General features: G+C 44.9%; 1 protein-coding gene across 3 annotated transcripts in view; it reads left to right on the top strand.

Moving 5' to 3' along the window:
* Positions 1-7344, top strand: part of znf407 (zinc finger protein 407) — a 159058-nt gene extending 151714 nt beyond the window's left edge. For all 3 annotated transcript variants that reach the window (XM_037074490.1, XM_037074489.1, XM_037074491.1), the window contains exon 10: positions 5737-7344. In XM_037074490.1, coding sequence (XP_036930385.1) covers positions 5737-6611 — 875 coding nt within the window. In that variant the 3' untranslated portion in view covers positions 6612-7344. The remainder of the gene's footprint in view (positions 1-5736) is intronic.
* The last annotated feature ends 12475 nt before the right edge of the window (positions 7345-19819 follow it).

Here is a 19819-nt window from a genome sequence, read left to right as displayed (position 1 = left end):
TAAGCTCAGGCTTTTTCATGGTGCTACTATTGACCTTGTAATTGATTCAGTGTGCAGTTTTTTTTTCCTCCTCTCTTGTGTTATGGTCTGATATAGTATAATTGACTTTGCTTTCTGTGGTGTGTCTATTCAGCTTGTTTTTTTTGTTTTTTTTGTTTTGTCTTTCAGTGCATTTCTGAGTACCTCAGTCTTTGTTTTTGTTTAGGGATTACAACCAATGAAGGGTCCTCACAAGTGTGGCAAAGCTAACGCATAGGCGCGTGTGTGCGCTCGCCTGATTTCATGTGCATGTGCAAGTGAGCTTACATTTGCGACGGGCTGACCTGTGTTACAGCGAGTGTAATTGATTGTGTGTGCGCTGGTGTCTCGGTGTTAAGGTTAATTTCTCTAACTGCTGGTAAGTGCTGTCTGACCGCTCCCCTGGCGGCCTCTCCGAGCTGAAGTAATGCCACTTAGAGGCCCCGGGGCCCCCGCCACCGGCCAGCCCATTGATCCACTGATCAATAATTGCATCTGTACCGTACACTGAGCAGGCAGGCTCCTGCACTGACCTGACGATAACACACCAACTGGTGTAAGGTGCGCAGTCACACCGCACAAATGGTTAGCAAACTGCGGCACGGGGATCACCGAAGGGTCCTTAAAGGGGTTCCAGAGGAGTCTCCAGCAAAATTAGGTTGAGTTTAATTTCAGTGTAATTTCTTTCATTAGAAGTTATCCCATTTGGAGAATAGATTCACTCTCAATGCTATTATCTCCCCACACGGCACAGACAGTTGTGTTTCCCTCTTCTGATCAAGATCCAACACTTTAAAGAAGACTGTGGGCACAGAGCGGAGTATAATAAAGAATAAGCACAGGGTGATTATCACAATTTCAACTCCGCTACCGCTTCTTAGCAGTGCACTACAATTATAATCAAGTAGATTTTTTAGGACACTTACTTCTGGACCAGTTTGACTTTTTATATTTTCAGCAACCGGGTGTGATTTGAAAATGATTTGTGATGGCAAATCACACTGCATTTTTGCCTCATTCTAAAATGTAAAATGCAATGACAGGATTATGGTCTCTGTTCTCTATCATTTGTTGTTGTCCCGTGGCCTCCGTCCGTTCATTGATCTTGTTTTCTTTGCTTGTTTCCCCCTCACTCTTTGTATCTGATGTCTTCAGTGTTGCTGTTCTCCTTACAAATTCTCACATCAACCAGAGAGTCATCTAGATAGAGAAGTAGAATGGCATTCACATTCCTCTGCATTTATTTATGGTGTGATATGTAAGAACTGGCCACCTCAAATCCATACCCCCAACAAATAGAGGCAGCATATCACCAGAATAACTGCTGCTAGCTGAAATCTTTTGGCACATCCACTAGTGAAACTACTGTTAGCTTGTTAGCTTAGTTAGTCGTGCAGCTAGCAGAGGTAACAGGGGAGTCTTGGGTTTTTATGCTGCCAGCACAGGAACGTTAGACCTCTGGAAGGAAGAGGTTTTCAGGCCTGGGGCTCGCTGGTTAGCATGCTTCAGTAGACCCTAATCCTAACCCTCTTCAACACAATATGTCTTTGACATAATGTCCAAATTGTTCTTTCTTCACAGTCTCTTAAATGTAAATTCTTTAAACTAAAATTCTTATGTATTGCACCTTTAAGTTCTTAAAATAAGAAAAATTCCCCTGCATACATTGAGGTTTTTTTTTTACAAGTTATTATTAGTCCCTGATGCAGTTTTACTATAAGAATATCCTGAAGATATTTCTGTCATCTGGAAATCAGAATGAGATCACCGCCCATCTCTGCCTTCTTTTCTTCCCCCTGTTGTTTTATTCCACTCAGGGAGTCTCCATCTTGTTTCAGATCACAGCCAATAAAGCAGCCTGCCTCTCTCTCTATCTCTCCCCTTCTCTCATCCTCTCCCCCACTTCCTGTTAAAGGAATCAGTCAGTCAGAACACTCAAAACACATATTAAACAGGCATCAGCCTCTCGCCGGGGCCAAATCACGCTGTTCAAATGTTGTTCTTCCACCGGGAGCGCAGGACAACTGAAGAGATGGGATCTGCAACATTAACTTGATTCACGGCTGCGGCGACTGAGTGACACTCCATAAACCTCAGCGGGCCGCCGCTGGGCCCCGCCGACAGCACCCCATGGCTAATGTGAGACACACTAGCAACGCGTAGCCTTACCACCCCCACAGCACAGCACACACGCAGCAGCAAGCACATGCAGGGCCTGGCGTATATGTACAAATAGATATAGTAGCGCACATTGTACTGACACACACCAGTAAAGCCTGACCTTAACATTCCACCCACATACTGACACAGCAACATGTGAATTCAGATAAATTCATACATGCATTAACACATATTTGGCACAAACTGGCAAAATTGAGCCGCACCAAGCTGAGCGCACACATACAGTCAGGAGTTCACACACTAATGTGGCCTCCCGCTCTCTTCTTCTCACACACACACACAGTATATATAAACAGGTTTTATGGTAATGCAGCAGAAAACTGCACAACCATTGAATTATTGTCCTCTCCAGCCGACCTCTCAGCTCGCAGCGTTTTGGCGTAGGCAGTTAGCACCGGCCCTGTAGCTCTGTGTAAATAGGTAACCTCTGCTGCTCAAAATGCCAACTTCCTCTGGCTGCCTTCAACAGTGCTGACTCCCTCCACACACTAACTACTGTGCCTGTCACTTGAAAAAAACAAATAGTACAGTCCAAATTGATATTTACTATGATGACCCGTTGCCTGTGTGCTGCAGCGTCACAGTGAATTTTTTGTTTGTTTGACTTGAAACAAATGCACATTTGTTATCTTCTACATGTTAAAGGAGACAGTTATGCAGTGGATTTATAGAAATAGATTCACAGTGTTAAAGAAGAGACAGGCAGAAAGACAAGTGCTGCAGGTAGACCTGAGCTCTGCGACTTTAAACTACAATGCAGTATGTATCCCTGATAGGCTACAGATCCCTCCTTCTCTGATTGCCATTTTTTTATACACAACACTAAAAGGAAACAGTTCCAGAGTTTGTAGTAACTGCTCTAACCAAGTATGAAAACGCAAAAAGAGAGAAATCTTCTAAGCTGAAGACTGAAGACTGAAAACAGCTTCATCCTCAGAAAATTACCCTGTCCGTCTACACTTAAAAGACTCCATTCTCTCTTGACTCTCCCCCGAAAATCAGCTTTTGTTCTGTGACATGTAGATTTGTAAATTCTCTATCGTTTGTTAAGTCCATTATGATTCAACAGCAGAAAACACGGGCTAACTCTCCTCCTCCTCGGCATAAATCAAACAACTCTTTGTGAAAAGAGATTGTTGAAATGGCTGCCTTTTGTCCACCGTTGTCTCTTTTTTAAGCTACTGCCTAAAATAAACCTGGCAGGTGTAGACAGGTGTTGGTGTATGTGTGCAGATGTCACTGAAATAACTAATCATCCAGCCTCAGAGCTGCAACAAGTTCACATTTTTTAGAATAATGCCAGTTTTTGATGATTTTTTTTATATGGTATGTAAGTGTGAACATGAGCACATGACAGATTTATATATCAGAGATGGGGAGATAAGACTCTTTTTGAAAAAATTTGAGGATTTCTTTCTTTTTCAAGCCTTAATGAGACATGAGGCATCAGTGGTGTTGCAAGAAAATCCCATATTTGGTGGTTTATTGAGACTTAAATGCTCTAAAACTGAGTGCTTGGCTGAACTCCAGAGATCCGTTCAACTGTCAGACACACAACTTAACACCTTCACCTTTTTCTGCAGCCATGAAGAACAATAGGTGTGTTCCTTGACATTCACATCTATCCAGGTCTTAACATGTCACTCTGATGTTGGAAACACTTTACAGTTTCCTCTAGCTTGTAAAATGTGCAGGATTAACAGACCTGCTGTCACCAAAGTAAAGGACTCGTGGTCACTGCCGGCTTGTTCAGTAGCAAGAGTTGTAGCTTTCAGGTCTCTGTGAGTGTTTGCACTGGAGGCGGACAGGTCACTGTAGGGTCAGAGACTGTTTCCAGCACAACTCTGTGTTTCTGATCACATTGTCAACCCTGTGAGTGCAGGACATTAAATGTCTGGGGGAGATAGGAATATCAATGATTGATGAGTTTGTTCCTGGATGTACTGTGAGATCTGTGTGATCTCGTCGATAATCTCTGGGGGTGAACCTTGTACCTCCAAAATGTGGAGTTCTCAGGAACCAGGCAAAAAACAATAACGTTTTTTGTTAGTTCCTAAAAAGTTGAGGTTTGGAGTTGAGTTTAAAATTTCAAAAGGTTCCGTGAGCCTTCAGGGCTGTAGAAAGTGCACATCTTCAGGTGGAACATTGCAAAATAGGGACAATGTGACAGAAATAACAGTATTTTTGCAATAAGTTCATCAGTGCTCAGAAAGCGAGGCGTGAACACACTCCCCTCTTCATTTGTTCTGCATAGATTGGCTTACAGGTGTCTGAGAAAGGCGCTGTTTAAACGGCATGGCATTTCTAACACTGTTCCCATCACCTTGGCAACGCCATGGCAACCTGTGATCTGAGAGGGCATTGTGTGGCTCAATTAGCACCGGCCGTATCTCATCTCACTCGTCTGCCAGCCTAACATCTCCATATTCTGTCTTTCTTCATGCGTTAAGTGTTACATCACCTTTTATATCAACGTATCTCTGCTTGTAGCTTTTGTTCTCAGTGGTGAGTGCATAAACATAGCAAGAGAACATAAAGAGAGAGGATTAAGTATGACCATCCACATGTGGTGTTGTATGTGCTATTATTTCAGTGTCTTGTTGTTCTCTGATCCTGACCTTCTTGCCAATAAATTATTTTGCATTTATATCTGGTGCTTGTGGAAATCTCACAATTTGGATCCTTTTGTCTGTTCTCCTTCCACATTCTCACAAACAGGATCGGTCTGGTCCAGCGATGGGCCACACAGCTGGCTTGCACTCGGCCTGCACACAGCAATGAATCACTGAGCCTAACCTTAACCCTAACCAGACCCATATCTGGTAGCCAGAACATGGATGCACATGATGGTCTGGTCTAAAGTCACCTGAAGTCATGCAGTTATCTGAGATATTGCTACGGCATGACCGTAATTCATTGCTGTATTGAGCCAATTCAAAGTGGGCTGTGTGACCCCTCACTGGACCAATTCTGCTACACCGATCAGCCAAAACATCAAAACCACTGATGGGTAACATTGATCTTCCTGTTACAATGTTTTTCTGGGAAACCTTGGGTCCTGGCATTCATGTGGACCCCACTTGACATGCACCACCTATCCATACTCTGGACCAAGCACATCCCCTCATTGCGATGGCAATCCCAGCAGAACACTGAGCCCTGCCACACCACGAAAACTGCCCGGGAGCGGCTTGAGGGACGTCAAAGAAAGAGCTTGAGAGATCGACCGCTCATCCTAATTCCTTGGCTCGTAATCCGATCAAGCGGAAAAATTCCAATCCATGGAGGCCCCACCCTAAACACATACAGGATCCAAAGGATCCACCACAAACGTCTTGGTGCCATGTACCACAGGCACCCCCAGAGGTTGACAATGTCATGGTTTTAAAGTTGTGACTGATAAGTGTATGTGGGTTTCTGTTAGGACACATGCTGTAACCAAAAAAAGATTTCAAATGTTTTCAGGCACTTTCAGGTTTTTTCATACAAATAGTGTGGATGGTTCACTAATGTCCAATGTGTCTCTGTGTCCCCCAGGTATTGTGTCCAAGTCTTTTGAGTGTCGTCTGAAGGGTCAGGGGGCTACGTTTGTGGAAACAGAAGCCATGGAGTCCCCTGTGAGAACGAAAGGCTCATCTGAGGCATCTGGCCACGATGAGCCCGTCCAGCAGGTCATCATCATCCAGGGCTACGGCGGCGGGGAGGTGGCCATCGACCAGGCCCTGGAGGAGTCGGCTGCTGCCACCTTGCAGACGCTGGCCATGGCCGGCCAGGTGGCAGAGGTGCTCCACATCACGGAAGATGGACAAGTCATCGCCTCGGGCAGGGAAGTGGCATCCGCGGGTGCCCACCTGGCCGGAGGCAGCACCCAGTACGTGGTGCTAGAGTCGGGGGAGGCCAGAGAAGGGCTGCGTGCGATGACTAGAGGAGGGGTCGCAGCCGCAGGACAAAGTCATATTGTTTCCGAGTCATCGACAGCTCTGGACGCTCTGCTCAGCGCTGTCAGCGAAATGGGCCATCAGGAGGAAATGCAAGGAGAGGCAGCAGTCGTCCACCAGGTCTTGAACCCCGAGATAACCGAGGCTGTGCACGGGGAGGCGCAGCCGGACGTGAAGCAGGAGCAGGAGGAGGTGCAGGTCATCCAGGAGACCGGCCAGGAGGAGATGCAGGAGGTGCTGAAGCTCGCCGCGTCGCAGATGATGAAGGAGGGTCTCACCCAGGTTATTGTTAATGATGAAGGAACACATTACATTGTGACAGAGCTGGACGACTGCACCTTACAGGTGGAGGGAGGCGTGTATGGGGAGGCAGGGGCAGGTGTCGGGGAGGTGCAGCAGGCAGAGCAGCAGGCTGGAGACGAGATGGTGGTGTATCTGGATGGAGCCTCTCATAATATAGTTCTGGAAGGGTAGAGGAGAGAGATGAAATGAAAGAGGTGCACTCGCTGTTTGAGTTCTCATTGTTTAATTCTGTTAAGCCTGCATTAGGCCAGATGTTTGCCAGTAAATCTCTTGCAGTCTTCCCTCGTCTTTTTTCATTTTACCCTGTTTGAATCTTTTTTCACATCACTTCTGTGTTCAGTTTGTACTCTCCTCTCTCGGGCTATGCTAAACTCAGGTTAAACATCATTTATTGAGGGGGACAGTGACAGTGGAAAGAGAATTTGGTGCTAAGTGAGTCTAGTTGCAATCCTCACCACCACCAAGACTATCTAAATGCCATGCAACTTAAGGATTTGAATATATTTCCCCATGAAATCATTTTTAGAGATCTAATATGCTGAGAACTAATTGGTTCTTTATAAAGGAAAATATGTAATCTGCTCTATAGAGGTAACATTGTTTTTCTTTGTGACACATTTGTTTAATATTACATTTTGTCTGCGATGATTGATGTTTGCTTACATGCTCATTCATTTTTCTTTGATTTTACATTTTTAGAGGTTTTCTTTCCATCTTTTGTAGTGGTTAGTGTATTATCAGTTATAAAACAATGACTTGGTGGTTTTTGAAAATATCGAATTGTGTTACAAAGTAGAGTTGATTAAATTGTTGGGGACTTTTTACAACCCCTCAGCTGTTTGTTGGGCAACAAAAAAATTAATGCAATTTCCCTTCTGACAATAAAGATTATGCTGAATTTTTACTATCTGCATTCAGATTTTGTTTTTACCCTCTGACAGATTAAACCTATCCGACATTGAAGGGATTTCCAGTGGAGAGCCAAAAAGAACTACTTTACCAGATGAACTACTTATCACCTTTGTTGATTCAGATTTTTTGGTGATTCAACCTTGGAACAATAGCCCACCTGATGAAGGCTGAAAGACCAAAACATTCTATTTAAAAAAGCTGATAAATAGCTCACCTGGCAAAGTGAATGACTCATGCAGGCTACAGATGTTGAGGCTCAGGGTTTGAATCAACCTGTACTTTTTAAAGCATGGAGTCAAATTTGGCCGTCATATAAACTTTAATTTTGAACTGCAAGAAAGTGAAGTAGGGACTTCACTTTGACACCAAAGACATTTGATTGACATCTTTTGGATATGCTTTTGCGTACACACAAGCGCGCATTTTTCTGCTTCAACGCGGCGACTACATGTGCAGAGCGGCGCCATCAAACAAGCGACATGCACATACATGCATCAACTGATGGCTCCCATCGTGCTTGCTGATCACCAACGCTGTCATTATCATCACCATTATCATTATCGCCATCATGATCACTGTCATCCTAATCGTCATCCCCCCTCCTCTCCCCACATCGGGGCCCATTCTCTTCATCGCGTACAGCACGCTTTTTTACCCAGCAGCATTCAGCACTGGAGGGAGAATCAATATTCATTTAGGCCCCTGCACAGGCCCACTTTCTGATGGAGTGAGTGGGAGAGCAGTATGACGGCCGCAAACACAATGGCCAACCGCTGAAAGTAGAGAGACAAAGCACTCATACACACCGAGGGCATCAAAAGATCATCCCTCTAACACACACACACACACACGTACGGCGTGCACGCAGAGCGAGAAGGTGGGCTGAGAGAGAAAGCGGTGGAGGAGTGGGCAGGAAAAAATGAGAGGATTACAGATGGATGTTGAGAGAGGTGAGGCCAGAGAGAAGTGAAAGAGCAGCGAAATCCACAACCACACAGAGAGAAGGGAGCCTGTAATTTCACATAACACCTGTCTGCCTTTCAGCCTGTCTGTCTCCTGCGCCGCGCTGCATTTATATACTCACGCGGTCTTTTCATGCTCTTCTTCTTCCATTCAGGCGAGATAGGCGCGTTTAGCAGAGGTCACGTTCTCTGAGCGAGCATCCATACGTGACCGAGAGCGGGAAGGCAAAGTTTGTCAACACCCACTGAGAGGTAAAAAAGAAAAAAAAATCCAACCATATTTGTAAAAATTTAGCAGATAACCATATGTTCCTCAGGATCATATCAAAATGTGGACGAGAGTGTGTCTGTGGAGTGGTGGGAGGAGGTCAGATATGTGCTCTGCTAACCTGAATTCATTTGCATTCCATGATGAAAATGCAAAATTCTGCTTTTTTAATAAAAACTTATACTAGTAACATTAATTTTTTTGTACGTTCTGGCAGCAGCTCTTCCTTGACCTTTGGCCTCCTTAAAAAGCACAAAGAGTGACTTTAAAGTTAATATGTTTTTATGTCTCATATGATGGAGCCTTTCAAGGACGCGCCTTTCCTACCCAATCATGACACTATCACCTGTCGCCAATGAACCTGTTCACACACTCCTGACACACCTTTCCCCTGCCCCTGTCATTTGCCCCTGTCCCTAGAAAGGTGTCGCTGCATCAAATTCATAATGAGCATATTAACAAAAATGATTGACGTTAATGAGGTAAATCATCACTATTCTGTCAAAGAGGATGAGCAAATATATGTTGATAATTATGATAATATTGTCTGTATAATCCAGCGAAGGTGTTCGGCCTTGTGCTTCTTTTGTTTAGTAATTGTTTTAGTAAATTTTCTTGGTAGCACTGTTGTGTTTTCTGTTCGTTACGATAATCGTGATTTGTGATTATCCTAATTTCGTGAAAATCATATATATCCTGCCAGACCTTGTCACAATTTAAGTGAGAAAAAAGAAAGTGAAAAACAACTGGTAGTAATCTATAGTAGTTTAGTATTATTTTGTGTAAAGTTTCGTGGGAATCCGTTCAGAAATGTTTGTTATGCTGATGACAAACCAACAAACAGACATGGGTTAAAGGTTTGGATGCGCTGTAACACACATTAGCCTTTTGCATGTATTTTATTGTGATATGTTGATGGCTGTGAGTGACCTAAAGCAGGGTTCACGGCCCAGTCCACTGTGTGCGTTGGTGTTTTTCTCCTCAATAGGAATGTCTGCCTGCGCCCCTGCTCACACATTATTCTACATGTCTGGCTGAGTGATTGTGTACTGCATTGTGTGCATCTCCTCCCTCCCCTCGTACGTCCCTAATCAGGGCTGGAAGGCTCATTATTAACTGCAGCAGGCCACTCGTGTGACATGGAAGAGAGAGAAATTAGCAGCTGTCACCCAGTGATGAGTTCATTTCCTGACAGGCCTCTGCTCCGAAGAGTCCTGCTGCAGACGACCAGACGGCTGATGGAAACCTGCTGCTGAAGCTTAATTGGAGAGCCGGAAAAGGGCATGGTGGGGGGGTGAGGAGGGGTGAGCGCGGATGGAGAGATGAGGGCGGAAGTAACGCATTAAAGTATTAAGTAACATGAGGAATGTAACTATTGACAGCAGGCTACTGTGCTGGTGTTTCATTCACATGTAGCTGGGTGCAGTGAAGGGAAGGAACTAAGTAAAAGTTACCCATTTACCTCGCAGACCAAGATTTCATATGCACCAACTTACAAAATATGATGCAGTTCTATTGGTTAAGATACCCAGAGGTTTGTAAGATGGTTAGAATTAGTACCACACTGACATTAAAATGCTCCTTGCATAAAAATTGTTCAGTATGCTGAGAAGGACACTTTAACATTAGGATTAATTTTACTTTGGTTACTTTAAGGCAGCAATACTCAATATGTATATATGAACAGCAAGTTGCATGGCTATGTATATGTGAGAGGGGTCACTTATAGTTATATACCTACAGACAATCATCAGCCACATCTACTCTCCAAAGGTTTTCAGTGTCTTATTAAGCTAATTCTTTTGGGTTTCCAACCCAAAACTCACTTCCTTTTTTTTTTTTAACTGTCAGAGGGTAGTTTTTGACTGCTTCTTCTCCTGCAATAACACTCTATAAAATCCACCACATGCTACCTTCACAGCACTCAGCGGCAGACAGACACAGTTAAGAACCAATTAGTGAACAAAGCAGAGTATTCAGCTGCTCTAGAGGCACGTATTTGCCCCAGAAGACAGTGGATGCCAGATTAGAGCGCAAATATTGGACTCACACTCATCGGAGGAACGGAAAGACAAATCTAAATAAATGCTAGTGTTACTTCATATCTGCAGGATAGCCCATTTGCCATATCAACTTAAAGGGTAACTTCACCAATTATACAAAACAAAGTGTGTTAGGGATCTTGAAGAGTACTAGTGCATGTGTGAAAAAAGTAGCACGACGCCTTTTGTGGCTCCTGAGGAAGCCGCATGCAACCTGATCAAGTGCCTCCACAGAGTAGCTAAGCTGCATTATGGGTAATGTAGCCGCCATGTTTTCAAAAGCAGTCCACCGGTCTATCATTATACTCCTGTAACACTGTTGGTCTCATCCTGGATAGCGTGAAAACAAATCGATGAAGCAGAACTAGAGCTTTCACCTTTATTATTCCCACACTACCCACAATGCAATTTAGCCACTGATTGACATCACTGATGACAATGTATCAGATGAAATGCAGCATCATTTGCAGTCACCAACATTTTTAGATTACTTTTTTTCACATGTGCAGTAGTACTCCCAAAGCAGACCTGTAAACACACTAAAGTGAATGTGTAAAATTGGTGGAATTACCCCTTAAAAGGTGATTAACTGCAGGTTTAAGTACATCACAAACACAATATAGTCATATACTTCATGTTCTTAATTTCACTTCTTTGGAAGCTCTTGTCCCTTTATTTTGAAGGCAGGATGTTTACTTGTAATGGGGTATTTTTACACTTTGGCCTTGCTACTTCAAGGATCTAAATACTTCCAAAACCATGGGCTGGTTGGCAGTGGAGTGCAGAGACTCTTTTGACACACATACACACACACATGCACTGTCTCATACACAGAAACACTAACTTGCTCCCTCTCCCGGGGGCAACTCTCATCACTCTCCTGGGGACAACTGAGAGGGACAGCAGTGTGGATGGGGGTCTCTCTCTCCTCCTCCTCTCTCTGTTTCCCTGAGTATGATAAATATGGCAATTCTGTTTAGTCGCCATCTATAGAAAACATATCAGCCTGGGGATCATTTTCTTAATGTCTCCACTATTAGTTTTGCCTTCCCTTTGGCAGTATTAGCATGCTGGCTGATACGCTCCGCTTGTGTGTGCGTGCGTGTCCTCGGGGCTCCAGGTGCAATTCTATTAAACCCAGACTTGTTTGTTTATTTCCTGTCCGTCTTCCCCCCTCCTACATGTGCCCCACTTGCTAGGACCTCCAGTCCTGGCGTGTACATACATCCGAGGTAACATCGATAGGCCGCGTACAGCTGCATGTACAGTCGGAATGCAATGTTTGTTTTTGTCATTTTTGTAGCTGTGGATCAATAGTTGTTTGAGGCGGGAGGTGGAGTGCAGGGGAAGCCACGGTTCAGTTACGGTTCATCTCTTCCATGGGAGTTATTATGGGAAAATGGGGAGGGAGGGAGGGAGGAGGGGAGGAGGGGAGGGATGGAGAAGGGTGGGTGTGGGGGGGCAGCCCTGCATGGCTCTTCTCCCTTTCTCTTACTTTTCCTATGTGGCTCTGCATTTTTGTCTTTGATCATGTTAATCCCTGCCTAGCGCCCACCCTCCCCCCCCGGTCTCCCTGCCATAGACTCACTGCCACACACACCTCAGTGCCTGACAGAAATTGACAGCCCACTCTATCCCCACACAGACAACCCCCCCCCACCTCCAAAATGGCAAGCGTTCTCCGTTCCTCCATAGAGCAGCTTACCCCCACCCCAGAATAAAAGAATAAAATAAAACACCCGGGCAGGCAGGCAGGCAGGCAGACAGACGGGCGGGCGGACAGGCAGAGAAGGAGGCAGTCCCATTGAAGGTCTTGCAGCACTTCATTAAGGAGACGCGGTGATTGAAAAGGGATCTGATTAGCTCACTTCGATGAGATAGCAACGTTTCAACCTTGAACCAGAAACAACTGTAAGTGCTTTTTAATTAGGCACACAACGCCGAGGAATAGCACTTCAAAACATAAAAAAAAGAGGGAGTGAAAGACGGAGCATCTCAGGCAGAAGGGAAAGTAAATGATGAGGGAAAGAGTGGATCAGTGGGAGGCCTATTCCCTTCTGCCCGTACACCAGCATCACTTTTTCAACACCGCGTGCTGCGAAAGAGAAACTTGAGGCCGAGTTCAGTGGAAATGCTCTCAAAAACAGTTCCAGTTTGGTTTCCCCTCCATTTAGATTTACAATATTTAAAATCATATAGACCTCTCGAGGGGGAAGAGAGTGTCATGCCTCCAGTCTTCCCGTCTTGAATTAAACAATCTGACGTCCCCAGTTTTTGTGCCGGCGTCCCTCGCAGAGCCTGATTCACGTGTATTGACGCAGAGGAGTGGGCACGCTACCCCGCGCCAACACGCCACTCTGTTTAAATAGCAGATCTTCACTGTCAGCCTTGCGATAACACCTTTCCACATAGCTGCTGCAGCCATCTGCTTCATGTCAGCCCTGCCATATAGGGGTTAACTCTGTTGGTATATTCGTTTTAGCAAAACAAACAGCGTGACAGATGAAGAGAGGGAAAAAAAAAAACTGTGCGATAGGTTTGCTTGATTCAGAAAAAATATTTCATGATAAGGTGAAACTTTAATGTTTTACTTGGCAAAAAAGAAAAAGTTCACTCCAGCAGTAAATACTGACAGGATACAGCAGAGGGAAAATAACAACCTGGGCCAACACTGAAAATGCATGTAAGTAATTCACCAATGTGAAGCAAAGAGACCAGTTATGTACCTGTAATCTAAATTTCCGAAATTAATTCCTATCATTGTCGATAAATCATTATTAACTGTACTGTAACATAGTGTTCATCATCATTTGGGTTTACTTAACTTCCCTCCCCATTGAACAGCACTCCCTGTCAACTATTGAGTTAGAACAGTTAACTCCCAACTTAGGGGTTACATCTTCTGTTACCAGAGGTGACGTTGATACGATTTAAAAAGTAAATCCACCTGTTGAGTCAGTGAAAAGCTAAAAGTAATGGATCAACTGTTGAAATCATTCCCTAAATTAATGGATAAATGGTGCATGTCAGCTTGTGCCATGCCGTGTGGCCAACAACTCTTTCAGTTGTTGTGTGGAAATACTGTAACATCCACTGTTGTAATAATAAGCATTTGAAATGAATTGAAATCAGTCTGAATGATAGTTATATGAGAGTGCAAGGTAACAACAGTAAAACATATAGAGTGCTACATCTGCTTAAGTTAGCATGCTAACCAAGTAGCCCCAGCGGTCTGAGGCTCCTGTGCTAGCAGTGTGAGCTCACAGTACAGGCATACTCACAGCTAATAGGAATGCTGGCCACATAGACGACTGAGCTAACGAGGTAACAGCAGCTGAGTTAGCAGCTACATTTAGCATTTTCTCTAGTGATATGCTGCCCCCTATTTGTTTGGAGAAGTAACTCAACAGTTGGCCAGTTTTAACATATTGCACCTTTAACCTTCTGCTTTTGTTTTTTCCCCACTGCAACGCGTCACTACATCACGTTGTTGCATCTCCATTTTATTTAGGTCTGCTTCCCCGTGAGCTCGCATGTAATGGATCACACCGATTAATATTGAACCTGAATGTCCAAATTGCACCATATTCGACACTGCACTTCACTTGGTCTTTAGCAACAAACCAGCCAAGTCTGATTTAGATTAGATCAACAACCACACCAGCAACTCAGTGAAGCTCAGGCACAGCCGTGTTTTGAGCTAAATCATTAGCATGCTAACATGCTCACAGTGACAAGTCTAACATGCTCATAGTTAGTAGGTTAAATGTTCATTATGTTCAGCATCTTAGTTTAGTGTGTTAGCTTGCTAAAGCACGGGTTTGGTTATCAGGTCAAAATGTAGAGATCACTAAAGTTACTTATCCTAAGATGATTTAATTACAGTCCATGTAATATTTAATGTCAATCTCACGGTGCTGCTAGAATAAAATTCATGAAGATCAGCAAAGTCATTAAGGTTCATCCTCTGGTAACAGCAAATGCCTGTACTAAATGTTATCTTACACCAAGGCTGCTGAGATGTTTCAGTCGGAACCAGCATGGTGGTCCTACTGACCATCATCCCTCGAGCTGTTCCACTTGTAAAGCCATAAACAATAGACACGGGAGGCAAAGGATATTGTTTTCTCTGAACTATGTGAGGTGAAAACACAAGCAGCTTATATCAACTTCGCTACATCAACACATCTCATACCTGTTGTCTCCCGTTCCTCATGAAAAAAGGCATTCTGACTCTCTGTATTTGATACCAAAAAAATATGGCGAACATTTCCTGACATGGAGGAACAACACACCCTGACCAATATTAATCCAATTTTGGAAGGCTCGTTCAATTTTTCATGTGGATGTGCCTTTTGTTTTTTTTTTATGACACGCACAAAGCTGATTGATTGACCATAACTCGGCCGTCGGAAACACGATTCAAATGTTATTAATCTTGCGCCGTTTCAAAAGGGTTTGTTGAAAACGTGTTTGTCAGTTGGACAGAAACAAAGCTGCTGGTATCCTTTACTAATTTAACACAGCCAGGCCGCATCCTGTGGCTTCCACCAACTACATGTTGATGCCGCTGAAAACTTTGAGCAACACATTTTTCTCGAAAAACAGGAAAAGACTCACGAACATTTTCGGGGCAGATGTGACAGGTTTTCATATGGAAAAAAAACCAAAACAAAACAAAACAAAAAGGTCCCACGGATCGCTCTTGTATCAACTCTGTTTTCATTTATCACGCTTACATTCCAGTCCAGTTGGACTACTGTCAGTCCGGGACTTGTTTATAAATGGGCCCATGTGTGTTTGCATCTTTACTATTAAAATGATGTGACCAAAATGAGAATGTCAAATATCTCCGCGCATGAGAGAAGTTTTATTTTGCAGCAGCCTCCTCTCTTAGTCACCCCCCTCGTGTCTATTACTTTCTTTTTCCTGTCGCCTACTTCTTTCTCCTAATGTGCGACGAGGAAAAGTCGGGACTCAACTCTCGGGGTGATCTCATTTGCTGGATTGAGTTTTAGTGTCACCGATATTGGATTAGATGTGATACTACTCCTGACTGTGCCACGGGAGAAGTGCAGTCACGAATTTATGGTGCTGCCAATGGGTGGTGTCTGTGTCATTCAGCAGGACTCATATTATTGGCTAATTCCCTCATCCCCAGTGATCTGGTTGGCATTTCAGCCCTCTAAAAAAAAACCCTACATGGGAGTTAGCCTTTCAGTATAATGTTCTCAGGGAAGGGGGATACGTCATTTGCGAGGATTTATTCCCAAATTGATCTTAAACATATCTGAGCTTGTTATAATTTCCCTGCTTTTCTCGGAGCAGGGTATTTCAAAGCAGGACATAATTGCGGTGCGCTTCCTTCCCAGCCACCCTGACCGTCTGCCTTTTAACCATCTTGCAATGTGAACTGAGCCCCGCATTTGTGAAGTGTAGCCCTGGGAGTCCCCTGGTGGCCCCTGCCTTGCTGTAACAAGCGTGGGGGGCCCCTGTGGTAAGTGCTCTCTAGGGACCCCGGCTCTGATCTGGCCGTCCCTGGGGCCCTGTTAATTCCTGCTCCGCTCAGAAAGCCTCGCCACTCTCCACTGCTTTCCTCCTCCTTCTCCTCGCACCGCTCTCCTCTTCTTCACCCAACCGTCGTTCCCCTCTCTCTCTCGCTCTCTCTCCCTCTCTCTGTTCTTTATGTAGAAGGTGTGCTGTCAACAGGGGAACTCGGCCAGTCTCATTAAAAAGATGGTGGAGGTTGTGAAGTTGTGACGGTGACAGAGATGTACAGATCAGTGGCGGCGTAGTGTCGCGGTTGGAGAAACAGTCCATTAACCGAACCCCGCTGATATTCGGTTAATACATGATGTGGAAGCGGCTCGATGTCCTCAGGAACTCTGTCCAGATTGGACTAATCTGCACCTCACGATTTTAGCGTTGCATGCCAACGTTTAGTGCCAGCGCAGGAAGTCGTGTGTCCTATATGAGGCAAGCCAAGGAGTAGAGGTGTGAAGGTCGGGAGGTGGACGGGCACATAGTGTGTCCTATTTACATACCAGAGAGCAGAGATCACGTGTTTAGAAGCATAACCAGGATCTTTCCTTGACCTTAGCCATACTGTAGATATTGACAGTGGTTTTTACTTTATAACATCTTTTTACTGCCATTATTATTCTTATTGTATTAATTTAATTTTGACATTTTGCATTTTCTACATCTTTTGCCTTGTTTAAACTTTATCTTAACCTTAGCTTAGTCTGGTCTTGCTTGGTTTGCCCTGAGTGTTTGAAATTCTGTAATATTGGGGGACATTTGGCCCGCATATCGAAGTGTTCTTAGGCAAGATATTGAATCTCAAATTGCTCCTGACGTGCTGGTTGACACCTTGCATGGCAGTCTCCGCCATCAGTGTATGAATGTATGTATGAATTACTGTAAGGCGCTTTGGACAAAAGCATCTGCTAAATGCCCTCAAATGTAAAAGTATTCCCTTTTGAGTATCTTGCTTTTGCTTTGTCCATCAAAAACACCTTTTGATTGGAGATGTAATTCAACAGGTGGCCAGTTCTAACATGTTGCACATTCAACCTCCTTCTTTTTATTTTTGTTTTTTTTCCCACTGCGACAAACTGCTCCAGCAGATTGCTGCACCACGCTTTTCTCCATTTTGTTTAGGTCTGCTTCCCCATGACTCGGGATATTTTTAGATTGACTGTGTCACATGTCCAAATTGCACCAAATTCGACTCTGATCTTCCTTGCAGCAACAAACCTGCCAGGTGTGCAGTCCATTAGACGAACGGTTCTTGATTCACCGTTCACATACAGACAGTCAGACAGCTTAAAAGTTAAATGTAGCGCCAAATGAAAGTTGAGCTCGTCCAGCGCAGCTACCTGCATCATTATCTCAAGTCTGTATCAAAATATCTTATCCCTGCATCAATTCAAGTGGTATCCAACTTTCTTTGATTTCATCTGACATTGACAGTGACAAGCAATTACAGAGAAGAGACGGTGATGACATGTGACAAAGGTGTTGAGCCATAATCAAACCCGGGGCGCTGCTATTATCAGTACATTAGTTGACTGAGCCACTAAGATGCCTCACCAGTGGTGTGTTCTGACACAGCAAAGTGAAAAATTTCAGGGCTGCAAAGTTTGACTGAACCTGGTTCCTCCCCCTGAGCCAAAGTATCCGTGAACAAAACACCTAGGTTTTATGGATAACCATCATCGTCTTTTTTGCAAGCTTTTCTATCCGCCCTCTGCCCCTTCCTCCCTTACCCACCCTTTCTCCCACAAACCCCCTGCCCTGTGGCCGGCCTGAGAGGAGGCTAGAGCGTGGAAGGTGGGGGGCTGGAGAGGTGGTGGATGGAGGGGAAGCGGAAGGAGGGGGGGTGAGGCGTGTACATGGGGGGAAGAGAAAGGGGGAGGTGCCCAGATCATGCCGGGCGACTCCACAGGAGTGATAAGAGCGAATAAGCTGTCAGCGTGGGCGTCGGATGGGCCTTATTGTTCATATTTAGATGGAGGAACAATGGCGGGGTGTCAGGCGCCTATAGTTCATAATCTGCTGATGCTGACCAAGTGTCAGTGTGATCCATGAGCACCGAGGCTCCTGAATCCTTAAGCAATCCCCCGTAGGAATGTCATGGGGGAGAGTACAAATGGGACAGCATCTGCCGGACTATAGATAGATAGGTATAGCAGAAGGGGAGGGAGGAGAGGGAACGGAAGGAGGGCGAGGAAAAAAAGGGAAGAAAGGATAGAGAAAAGAGAAGTAGAGAGAAGGAGGGTGAAACAAATTCAGAGAGGACAAAGTAAAAAGGCGTGAAAAGGAGACTGCCAAAAGAACGGTAGAGCAAATTTTCCCGCCCCAAAATGAAAGCAGCTAATTGTGAACATGCGAGGAGGGGAGCACCTGTGAGGAGAGATGGATGGATGGGGGATTAAGACGAAGAGGCAGGAGGGAGAAGGAGGAGGAGAAGTGGGGGGGGGGTGGAAGAGGGCGCTGATTGTGAGGAGGCCTTTGGCTGTGTGAGCTCCCACCTGCAGGTGAGACAGAGAGGAGAATGGGCGTCAGATTAGAAGGGGGCCCTGAGAGCTCCTTCCCCCACAATGCAGGCTTGATTCTGGGCAGGGAGATGCCCCCGAGGCGCCAGGCGCACCCCGGAGCCGTCACAGCCTATCAGCCGCTTTTTCTGAGCTCGTCTTGATCGAAACGCAACCGCGCTGCCCTCGCACCGCTTCAGCTGTGACAGATGACAATTAATGGTGATTCTTTGATGGAGACTTTGAACAGATCTTATCAAGCTTGAGCGCGTGTGTTTGTGTTTTGGTGACAGCGCTTTGAAGAACTGTAAAGAGGCACGCAAAAGCTGCACGCACACATGCACACACACTCGAGTCACGTGCTCTGCTGGCGCTCTTAAATGTGTCACAATGAAAATGCCCCCCCAGGCATTCTTCATTTACTGTCACAACTATTAGACATGGAAGGGGAGAAAAATAAGAGATGGTATCAGTAACGCATGAGCTACAGTAATTAGCCTCCTGATGCAAGGATGTGTACGTGTTTGCATGTGTGTGTGTGTGTGTGTGTTCGTGTGTGAGAGAGTGTGTTGTGTTAATGCACAGCACACAAATGAACACTGGTATGTTCCTGCATCTGCTGAGGGGCTCTCATCAACAAAAGCTGCGTAAACTGGAATCACTGTTCTAAAGGGCCACAGCGCACATTCTCTAAATTATATATCATCTCCAATGACTCATATTCATGCTATAAGCTATGCTTATGCCTCCATTAGTTTATGAGCCGACATGAGATGTAATGGGTGGCCTTGTCATGCCACGCTGATCCCTGCCAAGGCCCCAGATCTTCACTTTCTCTCCCGCCATGCTCCCATGTGCCACCACCTCCTCTCACCTTTCCTAAGCTGATGTGTATGGTTTGTGTGTGTGCGTGTGTGTGTGTAAGAGAGAGAGAGACAGTGGGAGAGAAAGAGAGAGAGAGAGAGAGAGAGAGAGAGAGAGAGAGAGATGCTCTAGCCCCCGCTTTAACATGTCAAGATGCTGTGGGGTTTTGGTAATGCTTATTTTCGTTAGTGGATTGTTGTCATAGGAGCCACAGGCATTCTCAGTGCCTTTATGTTGTTTAGTGACTATAAATGATGAAGGCATTCTGATTCCTAATTTTTGCAAAAGTGCG

Source organism: Acanthopagrus latus, chromosome 17 (genome assembly GCF_904848185.1).
Source record: "Acanthopagrus latus isolate v.2019 chromosome 17, fAcaLat1.1, whole genome shotgun sequence".
Taxonomy (NCBI): domain Eukaryota; kingdom Metazoa; phylum Chordata; class Actinopteri; order Spariformes; family Sparidae; genus Acanthopagrus; species Acanthopagrus latus.
This window is presented reverse-complemented; position numbering and strand designations above follow the sequence as displayed.